General features: G+C 55.3%; 9 protein-coding genes across 9 annotated transcripts; 3 read left to right on the top strand and 6 right to left on the bottom strand.

Annotated features, from left to right (window-relative positions):
- Positions 1–253: 253 nt before the first annotated feature.
- Positions 254–3,649, bottom strand: PHSY_007522 (hypothetical protein; the record flags this gene model as incomplete). The annotated part of the gene is made up of 1 exon (XM_012338116.1): positions 254–3,649. The coding sequence occupies one exon, from the start codon at positions 3,647–3,649 to the stop codon at positions 254–256; it is 3,396 nt and encodes a 1,131-aa protein (XP_012193506.1).
- Positions 3,650–3,682: 33 nt separating this feature from the next.
- On the bottom strand, positions 3,683–4,051 carry PHSY_007521 (hypothetical protein; the record flags this gene model as incomplete). Its single annotated transcript, XM_012338115.1, has 1 exon — positions 3,683–4,051. One exon carries the CDS (start codon positions 4,049–4,051, stop codon positions 3,683–3,685), a length of 369 nt encoding a protein of 122 aa, XP_012193505.1.
- Positions 4,052–4,677: 626 nt separating this feature from the next.
- PHSY_007520 (hypothetical protein) lies at positions 4,678–5,994 on the top strand (the record flags this gene model as incomplete). The annotated part of the gene is made up of 1 exon (XM_012338114.1): positions 4,678–5,994. One exon carries the CDS (start codon positions 4,678–4,680, stop codon positions 5,992–5,994), a length of 1,317 nt encoding a protein of 438 aa, XP_012193504.1.
- Positions 5,995–6,256: 262 nt separating this feature from the next.
- PHSY_007519 (hypothetical protein) lies at positions 6,257–8,505 on the bottom strand (the record flags this gene model as incomplete). Its single annotated transcript, XM_012338113.1, has 2 exons — positions 6,257–7,475; positions 7,754–8,505. The coding sequence occupies 2 exons, from the start codon at positions 8,503–8,505 to the stop codon at positions 6,257–6,259; spliced, it is 1,971 nt and encodes a 656-aa protein (XP_012193503.1).
- Positions 8,506–8,936: 431 nt separating this feature from the next.
- On the bottom strand, positions 8,937–9,488 carry PHSY_007518 (hypothetical protein; the record flags this gene model as incomplete). The annotated part of the gene is made up of 2 exons (XM_012338112.1): positions 8,937–9,246; positions 9,391–9,488. 2 exons carry the CDS (start codon positions 9,486–9,488, stop codon positions 8,937–8,939), a joined length of 408 nt encoding a protein of 135 aa, XP_012193502.1.
- Positions 9,489–10,546: 1,058 nt separating this feature from the next.
- On the top strand, positions 10,547–11,341 carry PHSY_007517 (hypothetical protein; the record flags this gene model as incomplete). Its single annotated transcript, XM_012338111.1, has 1 exon — positions 10,547–11,341. One exon carries the CDS (start codon positions 10,547–10,549, stop codon positions 11,339–11,341), a length of 795 nt encoding a protein of 264 aa, XP_012193501.1.
- Positions 11,342–11,708: 367 nt separating this feature from the next.
- Positions 11,709–13,418, top strand: PHSY_007516 (hypothetical protein; the record flags this gene model as incomplete). The annotated part of the gene is made up of 2 exons (XM_012338110.1): positions 11,709–13,104; positions 13,330–13,418. 2 exons carry the CDS (start codon positions 11,709–11,711, stop codon positions 13,416–13,418), a joined length of 1,485 nt encoding a protein of 494 aa, XP_012193500.1.
- A 526-nt stretch (positions 13,419–13,944) lies between these two features.
- Positions 13,945–15,588, bottom strand: PHSY_007515 (THO complex subunit 2; the record flags this gene model as incomplete). Its single annotated transcript, XM_012338109.1, has 1 exon — positions 13,945–15,588. The coding sequence occupies one exon, from the start codon at positions 15,586–15,588 to the stop codon at positions 13,945–13,947; it is 1,644 nt and encodes a 547-aa protein (XP_012193499.1).
- A 134-nt stretch (positions 15,589–15,722) lies between these two features.
- Positions 15,723–16,927, bottom strand: PHSY_007514 (thioredoxin; the record flags this gene model as incomplete). Its single annotated transcript, XM_012338108.1, has 2 exons — positions 15,723–15,749; positions 15,827–16,927. The coding sequence occupies 2 exons, from the start codon at positions 16,925–16,927 to the stop codon at positions 15,723–15,725; spliced, it is 1,128 nt and encodes a 375-aa protein (XP_012193498.1).
- Positions 16,928–17,115: the final 188 nt, after the last annotated feature.

Here is a 17,115-nt window from a genome sequence, read left to right as displayed (position 1 = left end):
CCTGCTGTCCTTTCTTAGCCGTGGTCGTCGGTGGAACGAGTCCGCTCACCCCGCCCAAGCGTGGTAGTGGATTACGATCTTCTGTTGGAAACCGGCCGTTCCATCGGCAAGCGTAATATGAAGATGCCTATACGCGCCCAATGCTGTATGCCCTTACTCGCCCACAGTTCCCTCTTACACAGACCCTCGACAACCGCACACATCTGCACCGTCAAAACCACCATTCTTTCTTCTATTGCCTCCTCCTAGTGTGCTACATGAGACTGCTCCTAGCACCAATCTGAGTACTTGCCTCTCCATCCGGGAAGTTGCCCTCCCTGTCGCCCGCAAAAGTCCTATAAATCCCTCTCAACCTCCTCTGCTCTTCCATCGGAACACTCGGCCGCGTGCTCTTGATCGACGTTTCCAAATGAGCTTCCGTCACCAGCGTCTTGTTCTTCTTCACCTCTACGCCGTTCGATGCCGTTTTGGACGTGAGGTTTGACGGTAAAACGCGTTTCATCTGCGGTTGGGAGTTCTTCAGTACCAACTCCAACTTCCTGACCAACGCCTGCCTCTCGGCTCCGCTGAGCGTCTTCTTTCCGCCACCGATGCTGGTGAATTTCACCTCGCCTTGAGTTTCCTCCTCCTTTTTGTCACCTGCGTCCACCGCGTTGATAGATTCGTGGATGGCTTCCAGATGCGCGTTGTACAGCAAAGCTTGCAGATCCGCTCCCGAGAAGCCGTCTGTCCTCTTCGCCCACTCGTCCAACCTGACCTCTGGATGCAGGTGGACCTTGGTAGCGATCGCCTTCATGATGTCGAGCCTATCCTCCTCTCCCGGCATATCACACAGCAACGATTTATCCAACCTTCCTGGTCTCAGCAGTGCCGAATCGATCAAGTCCGGTCTGCTCGTCGCAGCGAGCACGTACACTCCATCCAGACCCTCCGCACCATCCATCTGCGTCAGCATCTGGTTGACCACGCGATCCGTCACACCGGTGCTGTCATGTCCACGTTTCGGAGCGATGGAGTCGAACTCGTCAAAGAACAGCACGCATGGCTTCGCTGCTTGAGCTCGATCGAACAGATCGCGAACGGATTTCTCCGACGCACCGATGTACTTGTTGAGGATCTCGGGTCCTTTGACGCTGATGAAATTGAGTCCGCATTCCTTCGCTACGGCCGAAGCTAGGAGCGTTTTACCACATCCTGGGTAGCCGTAGAGCAAGAGACCCGATCGAAGTCGGAGCGGACACGAAGCGAAGATGGCCGCATACTTGGTGGGCCACTCCAACGTCTCGCGCAGCACACGACGCGTCTCGACCAAGCCGCCAATGTCGGACCATGCGACCGAAGATTTTTCGAGCTTGACGTCTCGCAATGACAAGGGCGTAAATCCATCCTGGGCCTGCGTGAAGTCATCCATGGTAATTGAAAGGGCTTCGTGTGCGTCTGTTTGATGAGCGGCGGTCCCGTTCGCAACGACAGGCTGGTTGCCGTTCTTTGCCAGGCCATTGACTGCAGGACGACCGTGACTGGCTTTGGCGCCTGTCTCTGCACTGCGGATGGCAGCTTGATGCGTGGCTCTCTCCACCAGGTCCTTCAAGTCTGCCGGCAGATACCCCTCGGTCTGCGTCGCCAGGGTGACAAAGTTCAACTCTGAACTCGCCCGCTCGCCATCCTTATTGGCATTATTCAGCTTCTTGCTTACCAGATGCGTCAAGATGTCCCGCCTTCCATCTTTACCGGGCGGCTTGAGTTGCATGTTGTCGAGCCACAAATGACTGGAGTTCAACAAGCTGTGGATGCTCGTGTTGGCCTGTGCTGTTGCCACGACAAAGACGCCGAAACTCTTGACGCAGTCCCTGACTCTTGCGACAAACGCCTCGGCGAGCTGACGTGAACGCTGCGAATCGACGTGTTCCATCTCGGCCGGGATGATGCGATCGATGTTGTCGAGGATGAGCAGACTGGGAGCTTTCCAAGCGGCCTCGTTGAGCCATTCGGTGAAGCGGGCGCGTAGCACGGGGACGCGCTCTTCGCTGAAAGGCGAACAGTCGTAGTACGAAGTGGCGAGGCAAAGCTCAAAGTCGCGTGAGAGGTCGGCAGCGAGCTGTTTGGCGACGACCGTCTTGCCGGAGCCAGGCCCTCCCGAAAGCAGCATGCTCGAGGACCCTTGGAACGGTCTAGTGTCGGAAGCGGAGCCGGCGGACGCTTCGAGGGCGCGTGCGCGGAAGCACGCCGAAATTGCTTCTTTGGCATCACTGAGGATGCGCTCGACGCCGGCCAGGTCCGACTCGCTCTCCTCTGCTGCCGTTGAAGCCGTCGAAGCATCACCATTTTGCTGAGTGGCCTTTGATGGGACAGATTTGGCAGATCCGGGAGGTGGGGGTCCAAACCGAAGTAGATCATAATCCTGGATGCCGAGCTGTTCACGTAGGCTGGCGCCAACCAGAACATGTCGTTCTGGCCAAGATGCATCATTGTGGATCCTGGCGCCTGGCAGATCATCGGCACTGATAAAGCGAGCGCTCGCTGTGGGCCTCACAGGCATGTTACCTGAGGAGGTGGTTGCATCGTTGCTCGCCTCGTCGAAGACATTCGCGGATGTGGAAGCAGAGCCCTTGTCTCTGCCTGCATTTGACATCTCCTGAGCACTGTTGTTGGTTGGACACGACACTTTGGTGACGGATAAGCGGCTATCCGGGTAGACCGTTTGCAGCTGGGCATGACCTATCGCCGACGATGATGGTACCACGACACTTGTAGAGAAGCTGTCGAGGTGCAGACCTTGGGCAAAGCGTTGAGGCAAGACGCGCCAAAGCAGCTTTGGTAGCGTGTGCCGCAGATCGTGCACCTCGCTCCCGGCGCCGGATCCATTGAGGGTTGGCTTATTGGTAGGCTGCAAAGAGTGCTCCTCTTCCATGGATGGGTCGACGGCCTTCTTTCGCAATCTAGGAGCAATGATGACTTCGGTATCGGTAGAGAGTCGAACGGCAATGGCCGAGGCAGCCGCATCTGCATCGTCGGTGTCGGGCTCAGCAGCGTCTACGGCGGCTGTGCTCGGGGTGGTGGAGTCGACGCGGAAGCGCACGAGCGTGTTGGCGCCTCTGCCGACATGAACGGTGATGACCTGATTGGTAGTGGCTGCGCGCACCTGGCCAAGCATGTTGAGCTCGACCTCTTCAGCATGCAAACTGAGGATCTCCCAGTCGTCAGCCGACAATGGGGTGACATCGATCTTGGTGGCGGTGGGAAGAGGCGGAGAGCGAAGGAGACGCACAGAGCAGATGGCACCGTCTGGCAAGGGAGGATGGAACGATGCTGCGAGGGAAGGGGCGATGTTGAGCACGTCGGATGCGGTCGACTTTCCGTTGGCAGACGATGATGACGATGATGGCTTCTGTGAAAGCGAGTTAGCGACCGACAGCGGTGCTGCACTCATGCCTGACCAACCGGCATAGTAGGGAGCGACAAACTGGCTCGTGGTGGATGTCGGATGTATTTCGACGACGAGCGACTGTGGAGGTACGGCAAGGTCGACCAGGGGTGCGTAAAGGCACATGGGCAGGTGGACGAGCGAAGACTTGAGCGTGGCATCGTATTGTATCGTCACTGTTGTCGACTTGGCCGAGCGGCCCTTTGCTTTGGATGAGCGAGACATGTCGACGCCGTCACGAGAAGCTCGCCTGCAAGGTCAAGAAGGAACGACCGAAGCTCGTATTCGCGTTCTATGCCAATCGTTGGTATCGAGGCAGGTCCTATTGCATGATCGTGAGCGGAAGTGTGGGAGCAGTCGGATGGAGCGGTCGAGCAGGTGGACCGAGCGTGGGCGAGTTGAACGAAGGAGAAGGAGAGCCGGCAGTCGTAAACGATGCGTGTTGTTCTCGAAGCTTGATGACCGACGAGACCGGCTGGAAAAGTCGAGTTCTAACCGGCCGTTGAATCCAAGCGGCGGTGCAACCGAAGCCAAATGACGATCCTCTTTTTGTTCTGAGTTGCAACCCGATCCTGAACTGACCGCACTGTGCTGTGATCCGAACTGCCAAATGTAGCCGGTGCACATTCCACTCTCTCTTGCAACGACCGGAAGCGTTTCCGAGCGACATCAAACGGAAGCAGTCAGAACAGTGCAATTTCAATTGGTTCTGAAAACGAGAATTTGGAGAACTGTTAGACTCAAAAAGACATCTGACAGATCGGCTCCCGATTCATTGTCCGCGGTATGCACAGAAATTTTTCGGTGAGGACGTCTTGGCAGTTGGATAAATCGCTGTGGAAACAGCTGAGCGGGCGTTGAGTGCTCTGCTGTGGTGTGCGGTGGCGCTTACAACTGTATCGTTGCTTCGATTTTTTGACGGCGCTCTTCAGGTTTCTTCTCACGTCGACCACGCAAACAGGACACTCGACGGCCAAGCGCAAACAGATATCGATCGATTCGTCCCTCTTCTTGCTACTATCGAGCCCTTCCTTCGTCTCAATCATCGAAGCGCCCCGCACCTGGTCCGCATCTCTTTCGCTGGCAACCTTCTTGTGGCGTCGGTCATCTTTTTGCACCTTTCGTGTTTCAACTTCGACGACACTGGCAGCTTACTTGCACGGGCCAATTACTTCCTGTTCCGCAGCACAACCCAGCAGAGACACGTAGAACGATCGCATCGCCTTCATATCTGATATCATTCCATATCCACTATGTCCAACGCACAAGATGCCGCAGAGGCCAACATCCAGATCTGGAAGATCAAGAAGCTCGTAAAGCAGCTCGATGCTGCTCGCGGTGCAGGTACCTCGATGATCTCGCTCATTCTTCCACCAAAGTCCCAGATCTCCCAGGCAACCAACATGCTTACCCAGGAGTACGGTACCGCCTCCAACATCAAGTCGCGTGTCAACCGTCTCTCGGTGCTCGCCGCCATCACCTCCACACAGCAGCGTCTCAAACTCTACAACAGGGTACCCGACAACGGTCTCGTAGTATACTGTGGCACTATCCTTACAGACGAAGGCAAGGAGAAGAAGGTCAACTTCTCCTTTGAGCCTTTCAAGCCCATCAACACCTCACTCTACCTTTGCGACAACAAGTTCCACACAGAAGCGCTAAGCGAGCTACTCGAAGCGGACGCCAAGTTCGGCTTCATCGTCATGGACGGTAATGGCTCGCTCTTCGGTACGCTCTCCGGAAACACGCGCACAGTACTGCAGAAGCTCTCGGTGGACTTGCCAAAGAAGCACGGTCGTGGTGGTCAGTCAGCGCTCCGTTTCGCCCGTCTACGTGAGGAGGCCCGTCACAACTATGTCCGCAAGATCGCAGAGCTCTCCACCCAACACTTTATCACCGACAACAAGTGCAACGTCGCCGGTCTCGTGCTTGCAGGTTCCGCCGACTTCAAGACCGAACTCAGTCAATCCGACATGTTCGACTACCGTCTCCAGCCCAAGATCGTCAAGATCGTCGACGTGTCCTATGGTGGCGAAAACGGTTTCAACCAGGCAATCGAGTTGGCAGCAGAGACGCTTTCTAATGTCAAGTTCGTGCAGGAGAAGAAGCTCATCCAGAAGTACTTTGACGAGATCTCGATGGAGACCGGCAAGTACTGCTTCGGTCTGGATGACACCTTTAAGGCGTTGGATCTGGGTGCGGTGGAGACCCTGATCGTATGGGAGAACCTCGACGTCACTCGCTACGTGCTCAAGGACAGCGAAGGAAGCCAGCAGGTGTTGATGCTCACGAAGGAGCAAGAGAAGGACCGCACGCGCTTCATGGACCGTGCCACTGGTGAGGCCATGGAGCAAGTCGAAGAGCCTATGCCGCTGCTCGAGTGGCTCGCGGAAAACTACCGTCAGTTCGGTACCAACCTGGAGTTCGTCACGGATCGATCGCAGGAGGGCATGCAGTTCTGCAAGGGCTTCGGTGGTATCGGTGGTGTTTTGCGATACAAGGTCGCATTCGAGGACATGGCCGTCTTTGAGGACGACGACGAGTTCATGAGCGACGACTCGGATGACTAAGCGATTCGAACGTTACCTTTGCGGCTCCTTATGCTACCATACCCTTCCACTCTCTTGCAGCCAACAAGCCGGCCTTTGTGCGCCACACGGCTGCTTCTAAAATTCAGTGATCCCAATCCTACTTTGCTGTCATTCAGGTCCGCATGCAACGCTTCTCATCCGCTTTTCGTTCATCTGACAATATAAATACGCAATCTGCTTAGAACTGATGTGCGATATGTAATACAGCTTGTCTACAGGTGACTGAAGATGTGGCGATTCTCTATGCTGAAGACCCGTCCAGACGCTGAAACTTGGCCTGCAACCAGACCCTGTACATCTGTTTCCTCTCCTTGCGGTTGACGATCAGCCTTCGATCGATGGCCATTTGAGTCGTGGAGAAATCGTACGTTTTGTTCTCCTCCTCTTTCTTTTCCACAATCGCCAGTCCTCCATCGTCTCTATTGTCCGTCTCTACACTGTTGTGGGGTTTTAGTTCGGTATTGCCCTGATCCGCGTCTTTGACGTCTTCTTCTTCGGTGGTGGTATTCGTCGTTGTGGTCTGGGGTTGGGCGTTGAAGATGTCAAACAGCTGTTCGGGTTGGAAGAAGTATACCCTGGTACCGTCACCTCTGAGATAGAAATTGTCTTCCAACATTCGTTTCTTTTTGAATCGCAGCTGGGGCATGTCATAACGGCCATAGTCTCGGACTAGGACGATCCCATTCGGTTTGAGGAGACGTTTGATGTTCGTCACTGCTTGTGACCATTCTTTGGGGTGGAGGGCGGAGAAGACGAAGATCAGGACGATGATGTCGACGCTTTCGGGTTGTAATCCGGCGGGTAGGTGGGTGGGACTTGAGAGATCCCATACGCTAGCGTGGCAGGTTGCACCTCCAGGTGGATCCTTGTACAGAGGGCTACTTTGAACTACTCCCACCGCTTCCTTGGAATAATCGCACGCATGAACTACCAACTCCGGATTCTGATTGATCTGTAACAGCGGAAACACCGTATTTCCAGCCCCACATCCCACCTCCAACACAACTTTGCTTCCCGCACCGGCATAACTCGCCTCTACCAATTCTGGAAACTCGAGGTGCAACCACTTTCGATCCTTGAAGAATCGGTTCTCGTGCGAAGAGTAGAAGGTATCCCAGAACGACGCGGGAGCGGCGTGGTACGGTTCGGCTTCGTCAAGCGAGAGCTTGGTCTCGGCTTGTTGGGCGAGGGTGGTGGCGGCGAGGTCGTAGTAGGACGGAGGTGGGACGACGTGATCCCAGGCATTGTGGGACCAAATGTCGGAGGTGGTGGTTAGGAGACGTGCGCCAAAGACGTCGGGATCGGTAGAGGAAGAGGTTTCGGGCAGAGAGGCGAGAAGGGCTTGGGCTTCGGCGGCTGTTTTGGGTCGAAGCGCTCGTGGTGGGATGGGAGCGGAGGACGAGGTCTGCTTCTTTTGCGCGAGAGGGGTCGACGATGCGGGAGATATCAGTGTTGATGAGCTGTTGATGGGGGAAGGACAAAGAGAACAGGCGTTAGACAAGGATCCGACGAAGGGAGTTTCAGATGAAAGATGCACAACTCATCACAAAACAGTGCCGCTAGGCTGAAAGGTGGCGATTTCACTCTATTGCATGCACGTTGGAGTAGAAGTAGTCGATCCAAGAGCAACACAAAGAGAGACCATCAAGGCCCAAGAGCGGCCGCCGAACCGGGGGGAAATGGGGAGAGGAGGGAGGGGTATCAAAGGTCAACCGCTTTCGGACCACAGCATTCTTACCCTTCTTGCTGCTTCTGCTCTGCACCGCCCTCCAACGCAGCGATACCTTTCAACACGATGGGCTCCAACCCCTTTGGCATGCTCAACTTCAACGCCTCCTGCTTGCCCAACTCGCTCAACTTCCTCCAGGTCTTCTTGATGATATCCACAAATTTTTGCTCGGCATACTCCTGATGTTGACCCGCAAACAGCTCCAACTCGTCCTGCAGGAAGAACAAGACGGCTGCGTCCTCGAGCAGCTGCGTTCCGAGATCTCCCGTCTGCTTTCCAGGGTTGAGCTCGGTCTTGCTGACCCACTTGTGCACCCACTCTGCACTCTGCTCGTCCACACCAGCTTCGGTCAGGAGCTGTTTGGCACGATCGGCTTGGATCTTGTAGAGGTCGCGTCTCCACTTGAGATAGCCGGCTTTGCCTTCTGGGTAGGTGGAGCGTGGAGTGAGGAATCGTTCGAGATGCTGGCAACGTGCGGCGATGCGGAGGAGTTCGCCGGTGCGGGTGATGGATTCGACATCGGAAGTAGAGGAGGGCGAGACGAGCGAGGCGAACTGGTGGTATTCGGTGGTTTCGAGTCGAAGACCGATCAGGTGGGAGGCCCAGTATTCCACTCGATCGGCATAGGTGAGTTCGTCTACCTTGGTATTGGTTTCGTCGGAGGAGGAGGCGGGCGAGGTGGAACGGTTGAGGTAGGCGGGATCCTTCTTGTGGCATTCGTCTATGGCGACGCGAGCCGCCTGAAATGCGTCCGTCGACATCTTCGAGAGAGGATGTCTGTGACAGATGCAGGACGGAGGTGGGATGGTGGGGGTGAAGGTGCACGAAGAGATAAGAGAAATCTTGTTCGACGTTGGACAAGCAGCAGAAGAATCGAAGAATCGCCGCCGTTTTTCATGCCACGCGAGCCAGTCGTTTCGCCAAGATTAGAAATGCCGCTCGACGGATCGGATTTTGTTTGGACCCTGACTTTGTTGGCTTCAAGATCGAAAGATCGAGGACTCCTCACTAAATTTGTGAGACGACACATCCCTCACATGCAGAACAAAGCAACTTCACAGGTACAATAGCGTTCTCGAAGCTTCATTCGATTGCGCTCATGGAGGCTTCAAGAGGATAGTCACGTCAAAGCCAGCCTGCCAGACAACGTTGTACCAAACAATACTCTGAATTCCAAGAGGGCTTGCTGTCGCTAACCAGGTCCAACCTTGGGAATGTCGTGGTGTTCCGAAAGCGACCCGAGATACTTGTTGAACGCTTCGACCTTCTCTTTGTGAGACGTGCGCGCTTCCTTTGCGATGCGTTGGTGAAGACGCTTCCTGCGAACTTCCTCAAACTTGCGCTCCGCCTCGGTCATCTTCCTCCCCTCCGTTGTCAAGCCCATGCCTACCTCTCCTTCCAATCTTGCAAGGTCGTCTTCCTGCTCGTCGTTGCTGTGATCCCTGACATGCTTCTGCTTGGAAGAGCGGGTCGCCGTCGAGGAATCAGCGACGGTTGCGTGCCTGGAATCGTGGGAGAGCGATGATCTCACTTTCTTCTTTCTATCGTGCGATGGTGGATATGGATCGAAAAGAGCCAGAAACGTCAGCTTGCTTTGGCTTGTACGACGAACCGTAGTAGACAAGGTAGGGAGGAGAGGCACTTACTTCTTCTTATCCTTCTTGCCGTCATCGCCCTTAAGCTTGAGCGATCCGCCCGGCTTGAACGCGTACGCCGACGAAGATGAGGATGAGGACGGTGCCATTGCAGCCGAATCGAGACCTCTATCAGAGAGGTTGCCGAGGTGGGTGCGACCGTGGCGACACGATGGAGGTGTGAGGCCGAGATCAGCAACGTGGGTCGCGATCAGGTGGTAAGAGTCAAGAATTCAGACTCGATCCTCCACATCGCAATCTCTCGTACGAGACATCATACTGCTTGGCTTCCTCACGCCTTCCGTTTCGCATCCTCTCGCTACTGTACTCCATTAGCAATCCATGACAGGCTTCTCGGGAGGCTGTTCCGTTGACGGCGCCAGCACTCTCGCACCACATTTGAATGTGGATGCACATGGGCCCTGCAAGCCCTGCACGGCGGTGCGGAAAAGAAGATCGTGGCGTATGCGGCACGGTACGACTCGGTCATCTCTGTCCGAAAATTGTCAACCGAAAAGGCACAGGATGGCATGGCGGAATGAGAGCGGGACACTGACAGATCAACACAAATTTGGGGGAGTAATGACCGCATTGGTCTGCTGCAGATCATCCCCTGTCTGCTCTTCGTGCTTGCTTGCTTGCACTCACCTGCATCCCGAACTTCCATCTCGTCGCTCCTTCTCCTATTCTCATCACACGACACACACGAATGCTACGCAGCACACTGCCGGCAAAGTCCATCCGTCTTGCACGCTTTGACCGCCTTGCATCTCCCACCTCCACTCGAGCTTACTCTTCCAAACCGCAAAAGGACCATCCGAGCCCCGTTGGATTCGCACTGATTGCCGTTGCTGCGTTCGGTGCATTCGCCTACATCTCTCGCACACGTCACGACGATCCTCAGAAGCACCTTCGGGAGAAACGCATTCCTCACCCTAACCCGCTCATCCCACCTCGCTCGCAGGAACCCCAGTGATCTCGCACGCCTGCGAACCGCATACATATATACCTCGACTAAATCACGTCGCACAGACTCCAGTGCTTCCCAACCTCTCCTGACAAATTCTTGTCTCTCGCGTACTTCCCATCAGCGGTGGTATAGCAGAGACTCGTCGCGTATCGACACACTTCGCCCAACATAGACTGGTCAAAGACACTACTCGGCAGGATGGGGCTGTTCGACAAGCTCAAGCACAAGAAGCCCGAGCAGGCTCATGACGGCGCTCCTGCTCCTGCTGCTGCCCCTGCGGTCGACTCTGCCCCGGCACCTGTCGCCGCTGAGGCTCAGAAGGACACCCCTCGCTTCGACTCATCCAAGGTGACCGTCGTCTTCGTCCTCGGTGGACCTGGTGCAGGCAAAGGCACCCAGTGTGCCCGTCTCGTCCAAGACTACGGCTTCGTCCACCTGAGCGCCGGCGATCTTCTTCGCGCCGAACAGCAACGTCCCGGCTCTGAGTACGGCTCCATGATCGCCGACTACATCAAGGAAGGCAAGATCGTCCCCATGGAAGTTACCGTCGCGCTCCTCTCCAACGCCATCGCCGAGGCTCTCTCCAAACAAGGCACCACCGAAGCCGGACACTCGATCCCCGAACAGCACAAATCCAAGTGGACCGACGGCAAGGGACGATTCCTCGTCGACGGATTCCCGCGCAAGATGGACCAGGCGATCAAGTTTGACGAATCCGTGTGCGAGTCCAAGTTCGTGCTGTTTTTGCAGTGCAGCGAAGAGGTGATGCTCGAAAGGCTCTTGGAGAGGGGCAAGACGAGTGGAAGGGCCGACGACAACATCGAGTCGATCAAGAAACGATTCCAGACGTTCGTCGAGACATCGATGCCGGTGGTCGACTACTATCGAAAGCAGGACCGCGTGGTGGAGGTCGACTCGATCAAGACGGTGGACCAGGTGTACGCCGAGATCAAGGAGGCCATGGATCGCACTTTTGCCCGCCTCCAACAGTAGACGCCTGGTGACCGCAATGAAGAAATGGCTTCACGACTCGTGTGTTGTCGCGATCCAAATGCCAAATGCCAACCCGAATGAACTCAAACTCAATGTCATACTGTATGTCGCAGTATCAAGTAGATGATGAGACTGTTTGTTGAGACCAGATCGAATGGCAAAATAGGAGTCGAAGAAGTTTGGTGTGTTGGTGGGTCGTGCGTTGTGCTGTGCCAGGCGCGTGTCAGACAAAGCACACAAAAATCCAAAAACGCGACTTGAAAGGTGTTGGTCTCGTCAGGTTCCCAAAAGTTACCCGCACCCAAGCACCACCATCTCCTCCTCTAACAACACTATCGCCGATAACCCTCGTTGCTCTGCGCCAACCATGTCCGATCCATCCAGCTCGTCAATCGGCGCGCTAGGCAGTGCACCTTCCGCCAGCCAAACCAAATACGCCAGCCTGCCCGACGTCGACACATCAGCACCGGACGTGTACGAGTACCAAGGACCCAACCGCGATCCGACCCGCGTCGGTCGACAGCGATCACGACAGCAGCGCAGCGATGGTCAAGATACCGGCTCGGATTCTTACAGCGACGACTCGGACCATAGTGCCAATCGCAAGCATGCTGGAGATGGCAAAGCAGGAGCGTCCAATGATATCGACGGCTCGTCGTTGAGGCGCAACGATGCAGCTGCCAAGTTTGACGGTGCCACCGCGTTGGATGTGGATAGAGCAGACTTCTCAGGCCGACTGCATGGGAGGAGGAGAGGAACGAGAAAGACGGTTGCGACGCGGCCCAGAGATGCGGGGCTCGAGACGACGACGTATTCGTTGGACGGGGAAGCCGCGAGGGGTGCAGAGTCGGTAGTGGATCGTCTGCGAAGGCTCAAGTTTGAAGCGAGTCAGTTGGAGGAGGAGTTGAATGCCGCTGCTGCTGCGTCATCCAACGGCGAAGACGCAACGAAGAAGGAGGCAGGGACACAAGTCGGGGAAAACGCCGAAGTGTTGGATCAGCTCAAGCTTCTTCAGGAGCAACTGGCCACCCTGCCGACATCTTCCGTCAAGACAGTTGACGAGACCCAAGCCGACAAGGTGAACATCCGGGCGTTGCTCCAGCAAGTCAAACAGTCATCATCAATTTCAAAGACTGCTGCGACTTCTTCAGTTCCAGCAGCATCCGGAGCAAGCACCAGCACCACTGACATGGTTCAATTGGAGGCACGCCTATCGGAACTCGAATCGACGCTTGGACTCGAAGAAGCTTTACTAGACGAGTCCAAACCCGTCCCTCGCCCAGTACTATCCACATTGTCTCGGCTGGAACACCAGCTGTCGCTGCTCTCACAACCTCGTCATCTAGATGCCATCAGTCGACGCGTCAAAGTGCTCGTCACAGAACTGGATCGCGTACACGACGTGCGTCGAAAACTCGGCACCAATGCGGAAGCCACCAAAGATACCGACTCGAGCTCGACGCTCACGCCTGCCGAACTCACCAAGCTCCAGCAGCTCTTTGACGTCTCTACACGTCTCGAACCACTGCTACCCATCGTACCTTCCGTGCTGACGCGTCTGCAGACGCTCTCCGACCTCCACTCGTCCGCCTCGCATTTCGCCAGCACACTGCAGGAGCTGGAGGAGGCCAACGAAGAACGCCAGCAACAGGGCGAGCAACTCGATGCATTATTGCAAAAGATGGAGGTGAACATGGAGCAGAACAGGAAGACGGTGGAGGCGAATCTGAATTCGTTGCAGAGCAGGATCGAGGATGTTGCGGGTAGGTTGGAGAAGGTCAAGCGATGATGCGTGCGCCTTTTGGAAGTTGGCGAATCGGCGATTTCAGGCTTGAGCAGAAGTCTACGTAGACGATGATCAGCTCATCGATATCGGATGATAAGATTGTTGACGATGATGACAAACACTGACAGCTGGGAATGCAGAATCGATAGTGTGAGTCGCATCACCTTGGTACAGGACGCTTTGAACGCTTGATCCGTGCCAGGTCGAAAAAGATCGGCAAAGCGCGGCTTCGGCTTGGTCGGGAAAGAGAGAGTTGGAGGACCCTTGAAACCGCGGTTCGCCGTTGGATAAGCGCCGATATTTTCTTCTCGCGCCGAGACGATTTTCAAATTTGATTTCTTCTGACTCGAGAAAACGTGGGCAGTGCGTGGCCAGCAGTCAGCAGCCACGAGGCAACTAACTGAACTGCAAAGGTGTCGTTTATGCAAAATACAACGTTGCAAGTTGTTCGAACTGATAGCGAGGTGCGAAAGAGGAACGAAGCATCGGAACGCACTCCGAGTCAGAAGGATGCAGAGCGGAAAGTGTGTTTGATGAAAGACCCTGGTGAGAAAAAAAGTGTCAAAGGCACAAAACTCCAGTTAGTTGCAGATTTGGCATTTGCAACCTTCTTCCTCTCGCCACCGATACCCAAAGACTGCCTCTTCTGCTGCTCCATCTTTATCTTGCCACTGGTCTGGCATTTGTCGGGAGCGTCTACCACTGGAAGGACGCTCATTCAGCTCCGTCCGCTCTTAACACCAAGATGTCGACAACACTCCCACCGTCACAGCTCGACCTGGAGCATCAAACCCCGGCTCACGAAGCCGAACTCTCCTCATCCGCCAGCTCCACCGTCGACGACTCGATCATCTCGGACTACAAACGAACCATCCAATCCAACGCCCTCACGCGCCAACTCGATGTGCTCGCTTCCAAGCTCTCCGTGTTGCGCATCGAATCCGTATCCATCCGACCGCTCGCGCTCTCCGAACGAACCGGTCGCGACTGGTGGAGCGTCTCGCTCATCTGGTTCTCGTGCAACGTCAATGTGCTCTCCTTCTCGGCGGGGACGCTCGTGTCGCTGCTCGAGATGGATATGAAATCCGCCATGCTGACGACGCTGTTCGTCGGTGGGTTCTGCTGCATCTTCCCGGCGTACTTTACGCTGTTCGGGCCGAAGCTGGGGATGAGGCAGATGATTCACTGCCGCTACTCGTTCGGGTACTTTGGTGCGAGTCTCATCAGCTTGCTCAATTTGGCGACGATGTTGGGCTACTGTATCCTCAACTCGATCGTAGGGGGGCAGACGCTTTCCGCGGTTTCGTCGAGAGCCGATGGATCGTCGACGTTGACACCGGATGTAGGGATTGTGGTTGCGGCGATGATCGCGTTGGTCGTGTCGTTCAGCGGCATCCGAGTGCTGCACTACTTCGAACGATTCTTCTGGCTTCCCACGCTCATCTGCTTCTGCATACTCATCGGTAAAGCGGGTGTTGGACCGCAAGCTCTGCACGTCGCATCGAACCAACCCACCGCATCCGCCTCCTCCATCCTCGGTTTCGCCGCCATCATCGCCGGCTTCATCATCTCCTACTCGGCCCTCGTATCCGACGTCTCGCACTACCTGCGTCCGGACGTCTCGCCGCACAAGCTCTTCTGGTCCGTGTATTTCGGCTTCTTCCTCTCGTGCGTTCCGTTCATCATGATCGGCAGTGCATTCGCTTGCTCCTCGTACGACAACCCGGCATGGTCCGAGGCGTTGTCGGTTTCCAGTGGACAGTTCTTCCAGCTCATCCTCGCCGGATCTCTGGGCAACTTTGGTCGGTTCTTGGTCGTGATCCTCGCGCTGTCCGTGTGCGGCAACATCTCGGCTACGATCTACAGCATCGGGTTGAACTTCCAGACCATGCTTCCGTTCCTCGGTCCCATCCCTCGATTCGTTTGGCCTCTTTTTGCCACCGCCATCTTCCTGCCGCTTGCGATCGTAGGCCACAGCAAGTTCTACGAAACGTTGACGGACTTCACGAGCGTGCTGGGCTACTGGGCGAGTCTGTACATCGGCGTCGTGTTGGCAGATCATGTCGTGATCCGAAGAGCCGATGTCACGACGTACAACGCGAAACACTGGAACCAGTGGAACAAGTTGCCACCGGGGTTGGCGGCGGTCGGTGCGTGCTGTGTCAGTTTGGCGATCGTCGTGCCGTGCATCAGCCAGGTCTGGTTTACGGGACCCGTGGCCAAGAGGAGCGGCGATCTGGGCTTCGAGACTGGATTGGTGGCGAGTGCCGTGCTGTACGTGCCGTTCAGGTTGCTCGAGAAGAAGGTGTTTGGCAGGTGAAGCGAAGAGCAAGAGAGAATTCGGTGTTGCAATACTACGTTTGTTACGGGCTTCATATCTTTCTCGGACTGCTCGTCTGTGTCTCATTCCGTGTCGCTCTTCTGAGCTGAGAAGGAAACGGATGACGATTGAGCGAAACATTCCTAATCTATCGACCACACAACCGAAATTCGATCAAGATGATTCGCATTCCTGATCACGATGCATCTAGAAACACTTGCCCTCTGTCCTTCCGCCCTCTCATCGCGAATTTCTCCGCTGCTCAAAAGAAGAGCCTAAACGGATAGCTCGGGTTCTTGATCCTAAAGATGTAAAACAGCAAGCTGAACGTCACCAAAAAGATCGCGCTCCAAACGTACACCCCCGCCCTCTGCCTCACCGGATCCCTCTGACTCGGCACCAGCACGGTGAGCGCGATAAAGCTGAACGCCAACAACGAATAGATGGCCGCTACGATCTGCGTCTCCACCCCATATTGATTCTGAAACCCGCCCGCAAAGTACTCCGGCTTCCCACCCTGACCTGCCGCGATGTACGGTGCGCCTCGAATCGAGTTCCACATGTAGCCCGAGTTGAACACGATCATGCTTCCGATGCAGAGGATCATCCACAACGGCTTTGCCGAGGAGAACAGAGCCGGGATGTAAGGTGCCAGGAAGAAGATGGAACCGGCTAGCGTGATGACACCCGTGATGGTGGCTGTGATGAGTTTGGTGTTCAAAGGTTGCTTGTAGCTGAACTTGGTCTTGAGCAGCTTGTTGAGGTGGGAGGCGACTTCTTCGGCGGAGAAACCTCGAGCGTTAAAGTCGAAAGAGATGTGTTCGGGTGACTGGTCGGTTGCGGTAGGTACCGGGAAGGTGTATAGTACGGGAGCGTGTTGCAGCTGATACCTGGCGAATACGCCTTGAGCACGGTTAAATTCGACCTTGACGAATACGTTCTTCGACTTGACGGATTTGTTCTTGTTCCACTGCTGCGTCAGCTTCTCGAACTCGGGCTGGAACGCTTGGCACGGTGGACACTTGATACTCCCAGTAGTGGTGGTCAGCAGCGCAGTGACCGCATAGTCTCGAGGCACCTGGATGATCTGCGAGAATTCGTTCGTGTCGACATCGATGAATCCTTTGCCGGAGGATTGGATCTGTTTGAAGAGCGAGTCTTGCTCTTTGGCTTGACGTTGGGCGAATGTGCAGGTAAGCTGGGTGAGAGCGAGCAGCGAGAGTAGTGCGAGAAGGCCGTATTTGGCCATTGAGGATATGGACGTCCTCATGATGGATGTGATGTCGAGGTTAATGATAGAAGCTGATGGTGAGCAGTAAAGAGCAAAGGCCGTTGGTTGTTGGAAAGCGTTGTATTCCACGTCAAAGCCCAGCAGCAGCAGCGTCCGTGCGGCGAGAGCGTTCTTCTTCTTCTTCTCGCGCGGAAGTCGAATCGCATCGCCGGTGGGGAATAGCGATTTCCAAGCACAGTTTTTGGCCATTTTTCGAGACGCATTTTTATACTTGATTTTTGTTGATTCTTTTATGCTTCAAGGGTCCTTTCCTCAGGTCACAAGCACAAGCATAGCGCACAAGTGGAGTAACAGCATACCATGGCATCTTCGACACCCTTCACCAACACAACACCACCCTTTCGTTAGACTCGCTTCTCACATCGGGTCTTCGAGGG

Source organism: Pseudozyma hubeiensis, assembly GCF_000403515.1.
Source record: "Pseudozyma hubeiensis SY62 DNA, scaffold: PHS70, whole genome shotgun sequence".
NCBI lineage: Eukaryota > Fungi > Basidiomycota > Ustilaginomycetes > Ustilaginales > Ustilaginaceae > Pseudozyma > Pseudozyma hubeiensis.
This window is presented reverse-complemented; position numbering and strand designations above follow the sequence as displayed.